General features: G+C 33.4%; 1 protein-coding gene across 4 annotated transcripts in view; it reads left to right on the top strand.

Annotated features, from left to right (window-relative positions):
• TBCD (tubulin folding cofactor D) overlaps positions 1 to 16,677 on the top strand; it is a 537,579-nt gene that overhangs the window by 415,572 nt on the left and 105,330 nt on the right. For all 4 annotated transcript variants that reach the window (XM_056814255.1, XM_056814257.1, XM_056814256.1 and 1 more), the window contains exons 24-25: positions 8,215 to 8,246; positions 16,310 to 16,372. In XM_056814255.1, the coding sequence (XP_056670233.1) occupies positions 8,215 to 8,246; positions 16,310 to 16,372 (95 nt within the window). The remainder of the gene's footprint in view (positions 1 to 8,214; positions 8,247 to 16,309; positions 16,373 to 16,677) is intronic.

Here is a 16,677-nt window from a genome sequence, read left to right as displayed (position 1 = left end):
AGTAGGCTCTTAATGGCAAGTGCTGATGAGACCTTTTTAACCAAACTCTTCAGCTTTACTCCTAAAATCTCATTCCATATATATATATAGGCCAAATGCTATCTTGGCCTGAAGAAGAGTAAAAAGCTGAGAAGTGTATATTTTTTCCTTTATGACTTCTTCTTAATAAACACAAAGAACAGTATGTCATGATGGCTAGAGAATAGTGTTAGATTCAGGAAGACCTGAGTTCAAATTCAACCTACAATATGAATTAAATAAGTGACTGACAATGCACTTAATATATCTAAGCCTTAATTTTCTGATCTACAAAAATGGGGAAAATAATTTGGTAGACTTAAAGTTGAAATTTTAAGGTGCTATTTTTTAGTCACCAGCAAATTCTTGAGTAAGTTCACCTTCAACTTTCTGTGGCCATAAAGGTGATGTAAAAATGAAAGATCAATGATTTTTTTCTACCCAAGTCCTTAATGTAAGCTGCTGAATTGGTTTAATTCTTAAATGATGTATTATTTTGAATTCTCAGATCTGAGGACATATCTTTAAAACATGTAATTTCATTTTCCTGGGAAACTGTTTTGTCCCTAGTTGCAGTGGGAAGATTAATGTCAAATGTCATTGTGGCAAGGACGTAATATTTTCCAACTTTAGGGTAAAATGCATAGAAATATATGTTTTCATGCCAAGCTGTGCTGAAAAAGTAATACCATTTAAGTAGTTTTTAGTATCTCTTATTTGCTGAAGGATATTCCCATCACTTATGATGTATAATCAGAATCCAATAAATTTTTGATAGGCCTTATGGGCAAAAAGCAAAGTTTCAGAAATATAATAGAAAAAAAAGAATTAGGAAAGATGTCATTTGAGACAATTGGTAGCCTTAAAAAAATATCATTATTCCTACATTATTCCTATTATTCCTACAGCATTGGCCAGACAAATGAGAGTCATCAAATCTTACTCTTAATTCTAATTTTTCTTTTAAAAACATTTTCCTTTTTCATTATCAATAATTTCAAAATATATGGTTCCTTCCCTTCATTGCAATGGAAAAATTGTTTAGTAAAATTACTAAATGCAGTGACTGCTTTTGATAATACATGCAAATATCTCTATACTCATAATCCCCTACCTCTTTATTGAAAGGAGTAATATTTCATCTTTTGATTTTCTGAGCCAAGATGTATCATTACAATCAGTACTATTTTTTTAGATAGCTTCATTCTCATCTTTTTATATGTTCATATAGACACTTCTTTCTGCCAGCTGCCCCAGTGATTTTCCTTAATCATATTGCCTATATGCATCTAATCAATTAATTCTAACACTTCCTGTTATTTCTAGGATCCTCTCCTCCTAAATTCCATGTTTTGATTTTCAATACAGAAAAGCCAAATTGGTCTTCTGTTTCTTCTTATTATTAGCATGCCTTAGTTCTTGTCATTCTTTATGCCTAAAATGAATTCCCTTCTTATTTCCTCAAGACTCAACCAATGTAGCACTTCTCCCCCCCCCCCCAAGACTTTAACATCATGTCGTATCTACACTCTCTTCCTGAAACATTCATTAATTCCTTGAAATTTTCTTAGCCAGAACATACCTCAGTCATGTGAGCCCACTTTTACTATTGGTGAGTTCCTCCTATGGCTTTCATCTGAGGAAGCGGCTCAGGCCACTTAATTTCTCTGCTGATGGTATTCATAACGTTACTGACTTCAACTCCATCTACAGTCTTACTCTGGAAAACACATCATTCTCTTAAAATCCTCTGCTATAATGGTCCTCTTCTTGCACAATTTCTTGAAAATATTAAGCTTTACCAAATGCTTGTTGCCTAAATGTAACTTTCACCATTTCTTATCTCGCATACTTAGTATGTAGCATCCTTCCCTAACTTCCTTGTATTTAGCTACTTTGTATTTATATTTTATATTACATTACATTATGTTTTGTTATGTTGTGTTACTTTATGCTATGGAAGATCATGTCATGTATTATCATATTCAAGTAGTTATATTGTATTATATTTATCATATTATGTTATAGTATGTTATATTACCTTATACATTACATTATTATGAATGTTATGTTACATTGTATTATATTTTGCTGTTGTTCATTTGTTTTGGGTCATGTACAACTCTTTGTGACCCCATTTGGATTTTTTTGTGGTAAAGATACTCAATGGTTTGCCATTTTCTTTTCCAGCTTGTTTAATGAATAAGGAAACTGAGGCAAATAGGGTTAAGTGAGGATTAACTAGGAAGTGTTTGAGGCCAGATTTCAACTCGGGCCTTCCTAATTTCAGACCTGACATTTATCTAGCACCACCCAACTTTCATTGTATTGTATTATATTACATTTTTATATTGCATTCATTACATTATATTACCTCATATCATATTATATCATATCTAATACAACTGAGTTCTTTTAGAGAAGCAATTTTGGTTTTTGGTGTTTGTATTTCCAGCACTTAGCGTATTAAACCTAACATTTATACTTGTTGATTTATTTTATAGTGCTTTGAGGCCTTCTGAAACTTTTCTTTTACTTTTTGTTTATTTTTTTTCACATAATCTTTATTTCTAACCACATTTCCTCCCCATCCCCTACCTACACTTTGTAATTAATAATAAAAGGGGAATTTGTGGGGGGGGGGTGTTAGCAAAAATGACCAATAAATCTAGCAGTATCTGTCATCTTCAACACCCCTTAGCTTCTGCATGTATAAAAAGGAAGAAAGATTACATTTCTTACCCATTCTTCAGACAAAATTAACTATTGTAATTGTGATCAGTTTTATCATTATCTACATTATATTTTGTTTACATGTAGATGTGAATCTCATAGTTTGCTGCATTTCTTCATATTTATTATTTCTTAAGATGCATTATATTTATGTTCTACAGTTTTAAGCCATTCCCCAGTTGATGAAAATCTATTTTATTTCCATTTCTTGGATGAGGCCCATAAAGGGGTTTTGGGCTTTGATAAAGCTCATAAAAGGCTACAAGAAATATTTTTGATATATATGTGACATTTTTTTGTCCTTGACCTCAATTTTGTAATCTTTGCTAATTTGCTGGGTATTGAGGATAAAACATTAAATTTTTTAATTTGTATTTCTCTTATTAGTGATTTGAAGCAGTTTTTTGTATTTATATATAATGTAGGTAGATATAAATAAAAGCTGATGAATTGGGGGGGGGGAGAGAGAGAGAGAGAGAGAGAGAGAGAGAGAGAGAGAGAGAGAGAGAGAGAGAGAGAGAGAGAGAGAGTTAGTTTCTGAAGTACTTATGTGTCAGGCATTGTTAATAACTAAGGATCTTTAAACAAACAAAATAGATTCTACCCTCAGTTCTCATCTTTCTCAACCCATTTGCTGCATTTGACTTTATTGACTACCCTCTTTTCTTGGATTCTCTCTCCTGTATTCAAGACACTAATTTTTTTTCCTGGTTTTCCTTCTACTTACATTTCTCCATTTCTCTTGCTATATTATATTATACTTCTCAGCTATAGGTGTTCCTTAAAGTTCTGTATTATTTTCTATTTTTTACTCTCATGCTATCTCTCTTGCTAACCTCATAAATTCTATGGAGATGACTCACCAAGCTACATATCTGGTACCAGTCTCTCACCTGTATTTCACTCCTGTTTTATCAGTTATCTATGAGAATTTCTAAATAGTTGTTTGAGAGACATCTGAAACTCAATCTGCCTCAAACTGAACATATTACCCTTACCCCAAACCCTTTCCTTTTCCGAACTTCCCTGTTTCTGTCAAGCATCACCATCCTTCTAGTCGCCCAGCTTTGTAACCTCACATTAAGTATCTTAGTTGCATTTACTCTTTTTAATTTTTGAGGCCAGTCAGTCCTGGAGAAGCCAGGAAGGAGTGAGAGATACAATGAGAACAGGAGGTCCCCCAGATACTATATTCCCTGCAAATGTATCTTCACTGTCCAAAGCCAGGAACAACATGAAAAATCATGGGTTTTGGTTTTGATAAGCTATTAGAGAGAGAGATGTAAGGGTCATGACTTGTGGGGGTGGGTGGGCCTTCATGGGATAAGAGGGGGGGGGGAATCTTCCTTCCTGATTACTATAAAAAGTGTTTTTACATGTAGATGCAGGCATTCCCCATGGCATCCAGCCAGGGAGTGTTACCTTTCTGTCTCAAGAAAGGTACTCCTTTCTGGGGCAGGTAGGTTATGATAAAATCTGTCTGTCCTGTACTTTGGCATTCACTGCAGGCAGGAATGATTCCTTTCCCTTCCACGTAAAAGGTTTAATAAAGTCTGGCTTATCCTTGGCTCCTGGAATCTAATATTTTATATTTTCTGTGGAGGAGTCCATTGTTCATAGCACCCCTGTCCCACACAGTGAGATAAGCTGAAGCAATGTTGTCTATTTTCACCATTACTATTCTTTGTAGTGTTAGAAATTATAGCCATAGCAAGACTGGAAAAAGAAATTAAAGAGATTAAACATAGGTAAAGAGGAAACAAATTTACCACTTTTTGTAGGTAATAAGAATTTAATTAGTCACTTAAAAGTTAATTGAAATAATTAAGAACTTCAGTAGGCTGAAGGATAAAAAATAAACTCACAAATTGCAAACATTTTTGCATATTACTAACAAAATCCAATAGAAAGAGATATAGACCTTCCATTTAAAATAAATATAAAAGTATAATATATTCTTGACAAGCTATACAGAGGAACTATATGAATACAATTATGAAATAATTCTTTATACAAATTCCAATCCAAGTATTTTGAAAAAAACGTATTAGTTATTTATTGGTTGAGCCATTATAATAAAAATGGTACTACCAAATTTTACTACCAAAATTTATCTGCTTCCTTAGTGTCATAGTAATCAAACTTGAGGAATTTCATAGAGCTAAAAAGAAAATCCATATGAAGGAAAGATAGGTCAAGAATATCAAGGAAGGAAGTAAATTTAAAATTTGAAGGGAAAGAAACTTAGAAGTATTAAGATCTCAAGCTATACTCTAAAGCCTAATGAAAATATTTTGGCATTGGAAATGCCAAGAAATAGAAAAGTTGTTCATAGAACAGAATAGATAAAGAAGATGCAGAAGTAAATAAGGACAGTAGCATATAGTTTGATAAACCTGAACATCTCAGCTATTGGAACAGGAGCTCAATATTCAACAAAACTGTTGAAAAAACTGGGAAGCTGTCTCCTAGTAACTAATTACAGACCAACATCTTATTCTGTATGCAAGTTTACAAGTCAGGCTCAAAATAGATATAATGATTAAAACATAAAGAGTAGTATTATAAGTAAATTATAGGAGAATGGAAGAAATCAATCTGTCAGCTTCATGGTTGGGGAAAGAGTTTCTGGTGAAACAAATGATAAAGTTGTGCATAGGTGGTAAATTATGCATTTGTAAAATTAAGAACTTTGAAGAAACAAAACCAGTAAAATAAAAATGTGAAGAACAGATAGAAACTGCAAAAAGTCTTTGCAGCAAGTTTTTCTACTTAAGGTCTTATTTCAAAGTTATATGGGAAAATCATTCTAACTTGTGCTTCATTCCCATCTGATAGTCAAAGTTTAAATAGGCCGTTTTCCAAGGAAGAAATCCAAGCTATCAATATGAAAAAGCTATCAAATGAAAAAAAAAATTTAAATCAGAGAAATGCAAATAAATATTTTATAATTTTATAAATTCTCTAAAATTCTGTAAAAGAGGTATATTAATGCAGTATTGGTAGAGTTATGAACTGGTCCTGTCATTCTGGAAAGCAGAATCTGCCTGTAATCTACCTTTAAAGCGATTAAATTATGTATATAATTTCTCTCACAATATGTCTACTCAGTTCACTCCAAAGAAGTCAAAAAGAAAAAAGACCCATACCTACAAAAATATTTATAGCAGCTTTTTTTTTGTGATGGCAAAGAAGAGAGGATGTTGAGGAATGAATAAAAAAGTTATGGTATATGAATATGATGGAGTACTATTGTGCTGTAAGAAAAGATGAAGTGGGGCTTATGCATAAAGTGAGCAACAAGATGAAGGATGCAACATTTTTTTCTGATCTCTATTACTCCTCAACCTCACCAAAACAGATTTTTTTTTTTATTTTTACCAAAGTCAAAGCAACTTAAGCTGTTTCCATGGTTTAGGACACCCAGGATTGAAAAGGTTAAAAAAATGAATAAACTTCAAACCTAGAATCTGATGCTTACTTTACTGCCCCTAATCTCACCTAGCACCCCTTCCTTCACCTCCTATACTGCCAGCAACAGCTACATTAGCAGACTAGCAGACTCAAGGACACAGGCTTACAAGAAACCTATTTGCAGACACTGTTTTTTACTCCTTCTTGCCAGTGACATGGAGATCTTGGTTCCAGGCTGTAGAAATTTGCCCTGTGCACGATAGATAGACCAGCAGTTGCAATGGTTTATAAGCAAAAGCCTGCTGGGGGCCACCATCCCCAAAGTGCAAGCTTTGAATAGTTTTGAACTGCCAATGCCAAGTCAGGGAACTCAGTAACACCAGTGAAATGATACAGAGTCAACCATGTCTTAAAACACCAGCAGAGCTGGTGCTGGAGTGTAGCAGCAGTGCTACAAAGCTCTGAACTGCTGGGGATGGTAAGTAACAGAAGTCTACCAGTTGGGAGGGGAGGAAAATGGAGGAGATAGGGAAGAGACTGGGGGATGGGGAAGAGGGAGATGGTTGGGGACAGGCAGTGGTTGTTTACAGCACTTCATTGTAGCATCCAACTGGGGCTAATTCTGACCATCTAAAAGTTACTTGATAATGAATGTCTGGGAAGAGGTTGAGAAACTTAGATCCAGATTCTAAGGGAATAAATCATAGAGGAGAAGAATTCAGAAAGTTAACAACAGATGAAAATAAAGGAGAAAAAACATGAATACATTGATGCATGAAAAGATCTATATGAACTGATGTAGAATGAAGTAATTAGCCAAGAAAGTGCTATACACAGTATGTGCAGTAATGTATGTGGGAAGAATAGCTATGCATTTAAAAAATCTGAAGTGAATCTAATAACATTATAAAGATTAAGGAGGACTCAAAAGAGATAGAGAAGACACTTCCAACCTACCCTCTGTAGAGATGGAAGGGTCATAAGTACTACATATTGCACATGTTTTCAGGCCTTTTCTTTGTATTGATTTATGTTACTACTGATTTTTTTCCTTTTTCTAAAAAATAATAGGCTGTGTGGGTCCCCCATTCTCAGGGAGGGGGAAAGAAAGGGATACTTGGATTAAATTGCTATGATAATTTAAGAAAAAAAATTGATAGGAACTTTATTTAAGAAAGAAAAATTAAAGAAGCTATCTCAGAAAAATATGAAAAAACTTGCATGATGCAAAATGAAATGAGAACCAGGAAAATAATACCAATATTATAAACAGAAATTATATTATTGAGACAAACAACTTTGAAAGACTTAAAATCTCATCAACAATGACTAACTGAGGTTCTCTTTATGAAAAGTGCTACCCATCTCAAGATATGATAGACTCAGAGTATATATTGAGATATTTTTTTATAGGGGGAGGATGGAGAAGAACATGGCTCTGGAAACTTATTATGATTAAGAAAAAAAAGTAAAAAAATTCATGTCCTTTGCCCACATATCTATTAATTCTATTTATATTTATTTGCCTTATTTCCCTATATATCTTAGAATCTAAACATTTATCAGAAATAGTTGATATAAATTTTCCTAGAATTGCTTTGTAGATGTATATGTGTGCTTTATTTTTTAAATTGATTATGCTTTTTAATCTTTCCAATGAAATTGGAAATTGTGTTGTGAAAGTAACACTAGATTCTAAAAGATATGCCAATTTAACATAAATTCTTTCAGGTCCCATGTGAAAAAGCTATATTGTGACAAGACTGTTCTCTAAGAATCATATTTTTTTAGTCTGGAGAAACTCAGTATTGAAAAGCTCGTCATTAGGTAAAGAATAATTTTGGCTCTAAGCAATTTAATGAAAGAACCTTTTGATGTGTTGAGGAAGTGATAAAATTTTTATTGGTTGAAGGAAAATCCAGAGTGAAATGATTAGATTTCATTGAAATTATAGTCTTGAAAATATTTGAGTAATTATTTGACCATTATTTCTGCAATGCCTCTATAAGCATCTATTTTCTTTTCTTTTCTTTTTTTTTTAATTTTCAGGGGATTGGGAGGAGAACTAATGAGACAATCAGGTAAGTTTTAAATGTATAGAAGATGGGAAATGGTGGGATATGGCTCTTTATTCTTCCTAAGTATGAATATAACAATACCCTAAATGATGCTACATATTTTTTTTTTTGGCTTGCCAGGGAAAATGAGATTTTTCATCATAAAAAATAACACCATTACAATTTAATTATATTTCTCCTTTACATCAGATTTGTGTGGCATTGTAGATATGCACTGTTTCTTATGCAGTCAGAAATTTATTTTGCTGAACTCTTTTTCTTCTTTTAAAGTCTTTGTCTAACAGAATAGTTACTGGGTACTTGAATGGAGATGGAAAAAGAATATATTTGGCAATAATTTTGATATTAGAACCAAAGACAAAACTAGAAGTATGTAATATATATAGTAGAATATGTAGAAGTATATATAGAAGTTAAAATAAAAGCAAAACATTACAGTAAGTCAGCAGTTTATAGTAGATTCATTTACTTTAGCATTTGCAGAGGCAGCAGTTTTTGACTCTCTTTAAATGAAGACTCTACAACTCCTCTCATACTGAAAGGCACCACTTGCTCAGCTATGCCACTTGCATTGTAGTCTTAGTTCTTTTTGATCATCTAATTTTTTTTATTGCCTATATGACTTGAAAGAATTTTTATGTAAAAAGTTGACATGTGGTCATTGAGAAAGAGATCCAGTTTTACTTTCATAAAAGAACAAAAAGGTTTTTACTTAATTCATACACAGAGTTCTGAGTCTTTTAAATGTGTTTGACATTATTAAATATTAACCACGATAGTAACTCAATTTTTGTCTGACACATTAGGAATTGAACTCTTTCAAGAAACTCAATTTTCTAGAGAACAGAAATTTCACTTTCTAAGCACTAGCACATTATTCTTTTAATTTTTATTCTACCATCATTGATTGTAGCTCAATGAAATGAAATGAATGAAAGTTCAGAAGTCATATAGCCTAACCATAATTGAGCAGAAACTTCCTGTTTGCTTTTTTGGACATTCAGCTTTCACTTGGGCTTAATGTATAAAAACTTGAAATTAGAGCCATAAAAGAGAAGCTTGAAAATAAAAATATTCTGTGGAACTGATAAAACTGTTAATTTGAGAACAACTAATGGAGTAAACTACCAAACAATCTTTTAAAGAAAAAGAAAGACAAAAATCAGTTTCTAATAATGATGATGATCATGATGCTAAGAATAGGTGCCATCTGTATAGTACTGTGCCAGATATTATGCTAAGCACTTTACAGTTATCTCATTTGACCCTCACAACAATCTTGGGAAACTTAGGTAAATAGAGATTAAGTGATTTACCATCTTATAACTTGTAAATGTTCAGATTTGAACTCTGGTCTTCCTGACTTCAGTTGTTTTTCTGTTGTGCCTAACTCTTCATAACCCCATTTAGGATTTTCTTGACAAAGAACCTGGAGTGGTTTGCCATTTCATTCTCCATCTCGTTCTACAGATGAGGGAACTGAGGCAACCAGGGTCAAGTGACTTACACAGGTAGTAAGTGTCTGACACCAGAATTGAATTCAAGAAGATAAGTCTTCTTAACATGTTCTGGCACTTTATACACTGAGCCACTTAGTAGTCTCTTCTGACTCCAGGCCTGGTGCTCTATCTTTTGCACTGTTTTATTCACCAGAGAGAAGAAATGAAAAGAATTATCTGAGACTACTATTACATAATTATTTAATCAGCTATATTGAGAATTCAAAAGAAATCAATTAGCATTTACAAACATTTATGTTCTTTTGTATTTTTATTTATTGTGTTAAATATTTTCCAATAACATTTTAACATGGTTCAAGCTTATAGCTTCAGGCTATACTTCAGAGTATGATGAAATGTTTGGTTTGAGAATTTGATACCTCTGGTCTAGACTCTCAGAGAAAACCATGAGAAAAAGTAGAAATGCAAACCTTGACTCTTACAACATTATAGAGCAATTGCTATAAAAATGTATTTGGTATTGGTAAAACAACAACATCAATAAAAATAGACAACTAAATCAGTGGATCAAAGCAGATAAGCAAGAAACAGAAGCATTTGTGAATTGGTATTCAAAATTCCTAAAAACATAGCTTATTTAGAAAAGTATAACAAAATAAGGTCAAATGGATACATGACTTGAATAAAAAAGATCATTCCTTTGAAGAATTATAACTAGTTTAGATACATTATGGCTAGGGGAGAAGAATTTACTATATAAAAGATAGAGGAGAATCTTTAGCAAGGAAATTAGGTAATTTTTACTAAGTAATTTTTAAAAATGAATGAATAAAATCAATGAAGACAGAATTAAAAAATTTAAAATACTATTTGTTTGCCAAATATGACTGATAATGTGATCTCTGTAATATAGAGAAAATTGATACTTGTCTGTGCTTGTAGTTTAGAATCAACACTAGAACATAATAGAATACTTATAAGACATGTAACAAAAGAAACTATATTCAAAATGGAATTGAGGACACATAAGGCTAATTTAACTGAACTCTGTTGCCTTGAATTACCTACCAACAAAGCATCAGTATGCCCTGGTTCTCCTCTGACTTATTTTTACTCGGGCAATGAGGATTTAATATCAGCAGTCCAAGCCTTTATTTCTATGAGCCAACCAATTTCTAGCCTGACTTGCATGGAGGGAGAGTTTAGGATACTATTTCTATCAAAAGTGGTACTTCCAAATCCTGAACTATATCATCGTTCCTTCCTATTACACTCTACCCCTTAATTGTAAAGGTCCTTAAGGTTTTTCTAGAGCAGAGGTATCAAATTAATCTGAGAATTCAGCCTTAATAGATTAAAATGTAATTGGGAAATTTTTAACAAAATAAATAGATATAATACAATATAGATAATGTTAATTTGTGATCTTCCATGTCACTTATGCAACTGCTTAAATCTGGGCTGGGCACTCAATTGTTCTAGAGGCCATCCTACAACTTAAATGGCTTTAAGGTAGTACTGGTCAACCCTGACCTCTAGTATTCAAAACATCTACTAATGGAAGCATGAAAGGAGTATATACTTTTGTGTTCAAAGAACTGTGCTAAATGGAGAAAAAATGGAAAAATAAGTCTGCTTTCAAGGAGCTCACATTCTTATGGAGACCATGCATTTGGAAAGTTTAGTGACAAGTCAGATAGAAGAGTCCCAGGGACCAGTTTTAAGACTAGCAAAGGAAATTTTAATACTTTCTCTTTAATGTCATTTCCTTGGACAAAATTTCAATTTCTAATGTTGAAAAGGAATTTGGTGATAAGAACTTTCCTTTCTGGGCTTTCAGTAGTTCAGATTGGCTATTAGAATAAGTAAAAACTTCATAGAAATAAAAACAAAAACAAAAAACATTTCCATGAAATAGTGCCTGAAGTTGTGATAGTCTCAGGAAGAACTAAGTTTGGGGTCTTAAATAATCTAGATCTTTTGGAAATATGATATCAGATTTTTATAGTTCATCTTTCTCAATGTAAAAAGGTGACTTCCTTTCTCCCCTACTTCCCTCCCAAATGTAAAAAGGTGTTCATAAGCTGGAACAGTACCATGAACATCAAGGTCAAAGCAAAAAATGATGGCAGTTGCATAGCCACCTATTCTCATAACCATGCAGGGAGAATTGTTCAGTATTACCAGTACATAACTAGTGTTCGTTGGCCCACTAGTGAGGACCTTGCCCCCTCTGGGATATCCATAGGGTCAGGAAGGAGTATAAAATCTTTATCCCATGAGAGGCATCTGTTGGGCTGATTAGACATTTTCATCTTCCCTTTTTTGCCATAAAGCTAAGCTTCCAACAATGGCCACCCCTTGATCTGAGGAGTTGTACAATTGTCATTGGGAATTGATGTAGAATTAATGTAGAAGGGCAAATCAGTTTTACATTAGAGTAAGCAATATGCTACAATGGACCTACCTTTTGCAACTGTATAAGCTAGCTCCCATTCTTCTGCTTCCACTACTGTAAGCCAATTTTGCTTCCACTGGAATTTGAATCTCTGCCCTTTTCTGGCTGCTGTTGCTATATCCTTTGCCTGTGCACATTACCCACACTTCTGTTGTCAGGTCAGGTAGGACAATTACTACAATAAGATGAGTATCCTGAGCTCTTATGCCCTATGTTAGGGCAAAGTGTTCCTGTAGGCCTGAGCCCTATTGCCTTGCCACTACTGTATCAGACCTGTCTCAAATCTTCTTGTGCTGATGTTTGTGTTCAGTAGTGAGCCCTGTGGGTATTGTTTCTTCTGGGCCTGGATCTGCCCTCCTCTACTGGAGGAAAGACACAAAGGAACATAAAAAAAACTACAAAGAAATTCCTCTGGACCACTGGTTGTACTCTATTTCTTATATGTAAGCAATAACCATTTCTGCTAAGATTGGGGAAGTGCTTCTGTGGAAGTGGACAGAGAGAATTATAGTTTAAGATTTATAATTTATAATAGAATACATAACATATATTATATATAATATATAATAATTTATAATGAGGTGAGAGTGGAAAATTAAAGAGATACAATTGGCACATTTATCCATATTTCTAATTCCACAAATATCTCTGGGCTCTTGGGGACAATTCAGCATTGTCTTCTCAAGTCTCCCCCTCCCCTCCACTTGTACCAATGAATCATAATAAAATCCAGGTGGCAAAATTTTGCTTGGTCCTTTAAATTCTGTGTTGAAAACAAACAAAGCAAAGCTCAGTTTTTTTCAGCATTGTTATTAGACAGTCCTAAAATTCCAGGAATCTCCTTTGCTTTTTCATTCTCTTCCTGTTGGAGGTTCCTATATACCAATGGTTTTCTATACCCATTTACAATTATAGGATTTAGTATTACTATTTCAATTGGATTTTTATTTGAAAAATATCCCTATCCCCAACCCTCCCATTCAGTACCCTCTGGCTACTTTGGGAACACCTGAGTTCTGAAGAGACCTTGGAGGATGTTTAAATTTAAATGACCAGCCTAGGAGACTCAACACAACTAGAGTGCCCTAGATTGAGTTTACTCACATTGTTCTCTTTTTATGAATGGCTGCAATTTACACTCATCTCTCAATAATGGCCCTATGGGAGAGTAGATCACATTAAGCTACCACACATTTATTCTGACATTACCAAAAAACTGTGCCAGAAAGTATGAAGACCAGGCCAGGTTCACCTTACTCTCCTCTGCCTATCTCCCACTGCAAGAAGCTCATTATGTTCTAACCTTTGAAGACTATGCTAGTTGTTCTGGGCTGTGCCTAATTCAGGCTAGTCCATGGATGATTTAAGTTATTCTTGAAAAGCTGATTGCATCAGGGAATGAAAGCTAAAACTGTTTGTGTGTGTGTGTGTGTGTGTGTGTGTGTGTGTGTGTGTGTGTAAAATTTTTTTAAACCCTTACCTTCCGTCCTTCCGTCTTGGAATCAATACTATGTATTGGTTCCAAGGCAGAAGAATAGTAAGGGATAGGCAATGAGGGTTAAGTGACTTGCCCAGGGTCACACAGCTGGGAAGTATCTGAGGTCACATTTGAACCTAGGACCTCCCATCTCTCTCATTCCACTGACCTACCCAGCTGCCCCTCTTTAAGTACATTTTAAAGAAAAAATTACCCTAACTTTCTTGAAGGTGAATATTGCTCCTACCACAATATGCACAACATCCTTTAAATAAGTGATCATATAAATCACAGTATTAATTTTGTGCTACTTTCTGGAATAAAAACATGAAACATTTCCTGCCTCATGGGGTTCATGTTTGTAGTCTGGAGTCCCTTCTAGGGTATAGATTTATTGGGATTTCATATTCATATGTATTCACATGAATGCTATAAATCAATGTAATTCTGTACTTAAAAGTGTAATTATGAGAGCAGAACTCTAATAATGTGCAGGAGATTGAGCTCCTGTGCCGGAAAGGTCCTTCTCTCCTGTTCGGCTCTCTCATGCTACAAACAAAAGGATACCCAGCAAATTAAGGACAAAGGTGGCTACAGGTATTTCTGTGAAATATTGTAAAAAATATTTGGCAAATGTATTCTTTATGAAATAAATTTAAGAAAAATACAAAGAGAAGTAAGACTGGGATAGGAAAGGACTTATCCCTTGTATTGCTTGTATTGTATTGTATTATAAAATTACATAATTCTGGAATTAGAAAACACCTCAAATTATGTAATTTTATGATACAGAACTAAACTTGACATAATTCAATACATTATTTTTTGGTTTATGTTGAAATTAGTTTGGAATGGATGATGGTTTCTAAAATTATAGAAATGCAGATCTTCTCAGTACCCACAGTCAAGTTCATGGGAGTATTTAAATTGCCCTTGATCTATCAATATGCTTCAACACTAACCTGGAGCTTTATTGAGTTATTGACAATTGTGACTTAGCTAAATTTGTGTTTGACAATCTGTTAACACATTTCTATCTGCTGACACATAGATGACTAAAATTGACAGTTTCAACAGCCAATGAATTTCTGGTTAGGTATTGTATAATACTTTTGCAATACTAGCATTATCATTTTGCCCTAAATATAAGACATTGTTTTTGCCCTTTTGACTAAAGCTGCACAGATGATATCATTTATGTATAGTGGGTTACTGATTTTAATGGATGAGTTTCTATGGTTCAAGCTTAGCAATTTGAGCTGTAACCAAGCCATTGGATGAGATGAAATTGACTTTTCCCAAGATATACTTGAAGTCTTTCTTCTGAAAATAGTGACTTAGTTGGAGATGGATTAGCAGATTCAGGTTATTGCATAGTCTTAAGAAGAGTGTGGTGTTTATCAACAAAATGCTACATGAATATAAGTAGTTCTATTATTTATTTTCACTACTTTGATATTGAGAAATATAGGTGAGGATCTTAGAGATCATCTGTTCAGGTCCCCTTATTTTATAGAGATGGAAAATGAAGATAGGAGAATTTAAATGGCATAGTTTTTAAAGAAAAAAAAAACAGACCTTAACTTCTAATTAAGAAATATCTGGGTTCAAATCTCAATTTGTATATTTACTAGTTATATGATTCTGGAAATCTCACTACACCTCAATTTCCTTATATATAAAATGAGGTCATATAACTTCTGAGATACTTTCCTGCTCTGGATGTATGCTCCTAAGAGCAATATGTTCAATAAATTTCAGTTTCCTTATATGCAAAATGGGGTAATTATGCTTGTCTTAACAAACCTCTTAAATGTCTTCTGAGAAAAGTACTCCATGAATCTTATTATGGTATAAATGCATTTATAATAATACTTTCTCCTATGTCATAAATAATAAGTAGGACTACCCAGATTCAAATCTAATTCTTATTCTTAATCAGTGCTCCATTATGATTCAGTGCTCTTTCCACTCTACTAACAAAGGGCAAGTTCATAGTTTGACCATTGAAATAGTCATTATTTTGCTATATCTCTAAAGACTCACATTAAATTCTTCTTGTTTATGTCAAATTATCACATCCTTTTCCTTCAACTTTTACTGCTTGCTGAGATGTACCAAAATTATTGATGTGGTTCTTTAGAGAGAACATTAATTAACAACATAAGGTCACTAACATCAGTTCAGTGAGGCAGCCATTATCTAAGTATCTTCTCTTCACCTTTGTAGACATTCTGGTGAAGTTTTTTTTTAAAGAATTCTGAGAACAAATGTACTATAAACCTTCATATACTTAAGCTCATTAGTAACTTGGGTTAAATAAATCATATTTTGAGTGACATTAACTGCTTTGTTCCACATTATAACATCATTCTAGGTAATAACAACCAGTATGAAAACAGATTAAGATACAAATGATAAATATTTAACTAAATCAATAAAAAGACAATAAAACATAGATAAGATCACATTTTAAAATTAGCTCAGTATATAGCTCACAGAGATCATTATGTATGGATTAGTGACCCCCTTTCTATTTGATTTTGGAACCAATGACACAATTATTAGGTTCTGGGTTGGCAACGGAGAATTCTTAAATAATTATTAGAATTTTTAAAAATTGCTTTGGAATTTTCATAAAGGTACAATGACTTCCTTATTCTTTTTCTAGTTTGCACCTTGATAAAAAATTTGTCACTTTCCAAAATGCCTTTTCGAGGTGATCCAGTAATTGGTAAGTAATTTTTCCCCCTTTAATAGTTTGCAATCATTATATTTTGTTTCGCTAGTTTATTTTCTCTTCATTCTCCATTGATACCAAGTCATGATAATCAGAAATGCATCTATTAGAACAAGATCATTAGGACTTTCCATTTTAAAATTTGGAGGAGGGATTTTTGGAAAATACTGGAATATTAGGACCTAGAGAAATCCAGATACCTCACAGAAATTCCACTTTGATCTTTAAAATGTTCCAGATTGAAAGAGAAAGAAAACCCAAAGCAAATCAGCTATAAACTGCACCCAGATCAAGAATAT

Source organism: Monodelphis domestica, chromosome 2 (genome assembly GCF_027887165.1).
Source record: "Monodelphis domestica isolate mMonDom1 chromosome 2, mMonDom1.pri, whole genome shotgun sequence".
NCBI lineage: Eukaryota > Metazoa > Chordata > Mammalia > Didelphimorphia > Didelphidae > Monodelphis > Monodelphis domestica.
This window is presented reverse-complemented; position numbering and strand designations above follow the sequence as displayed.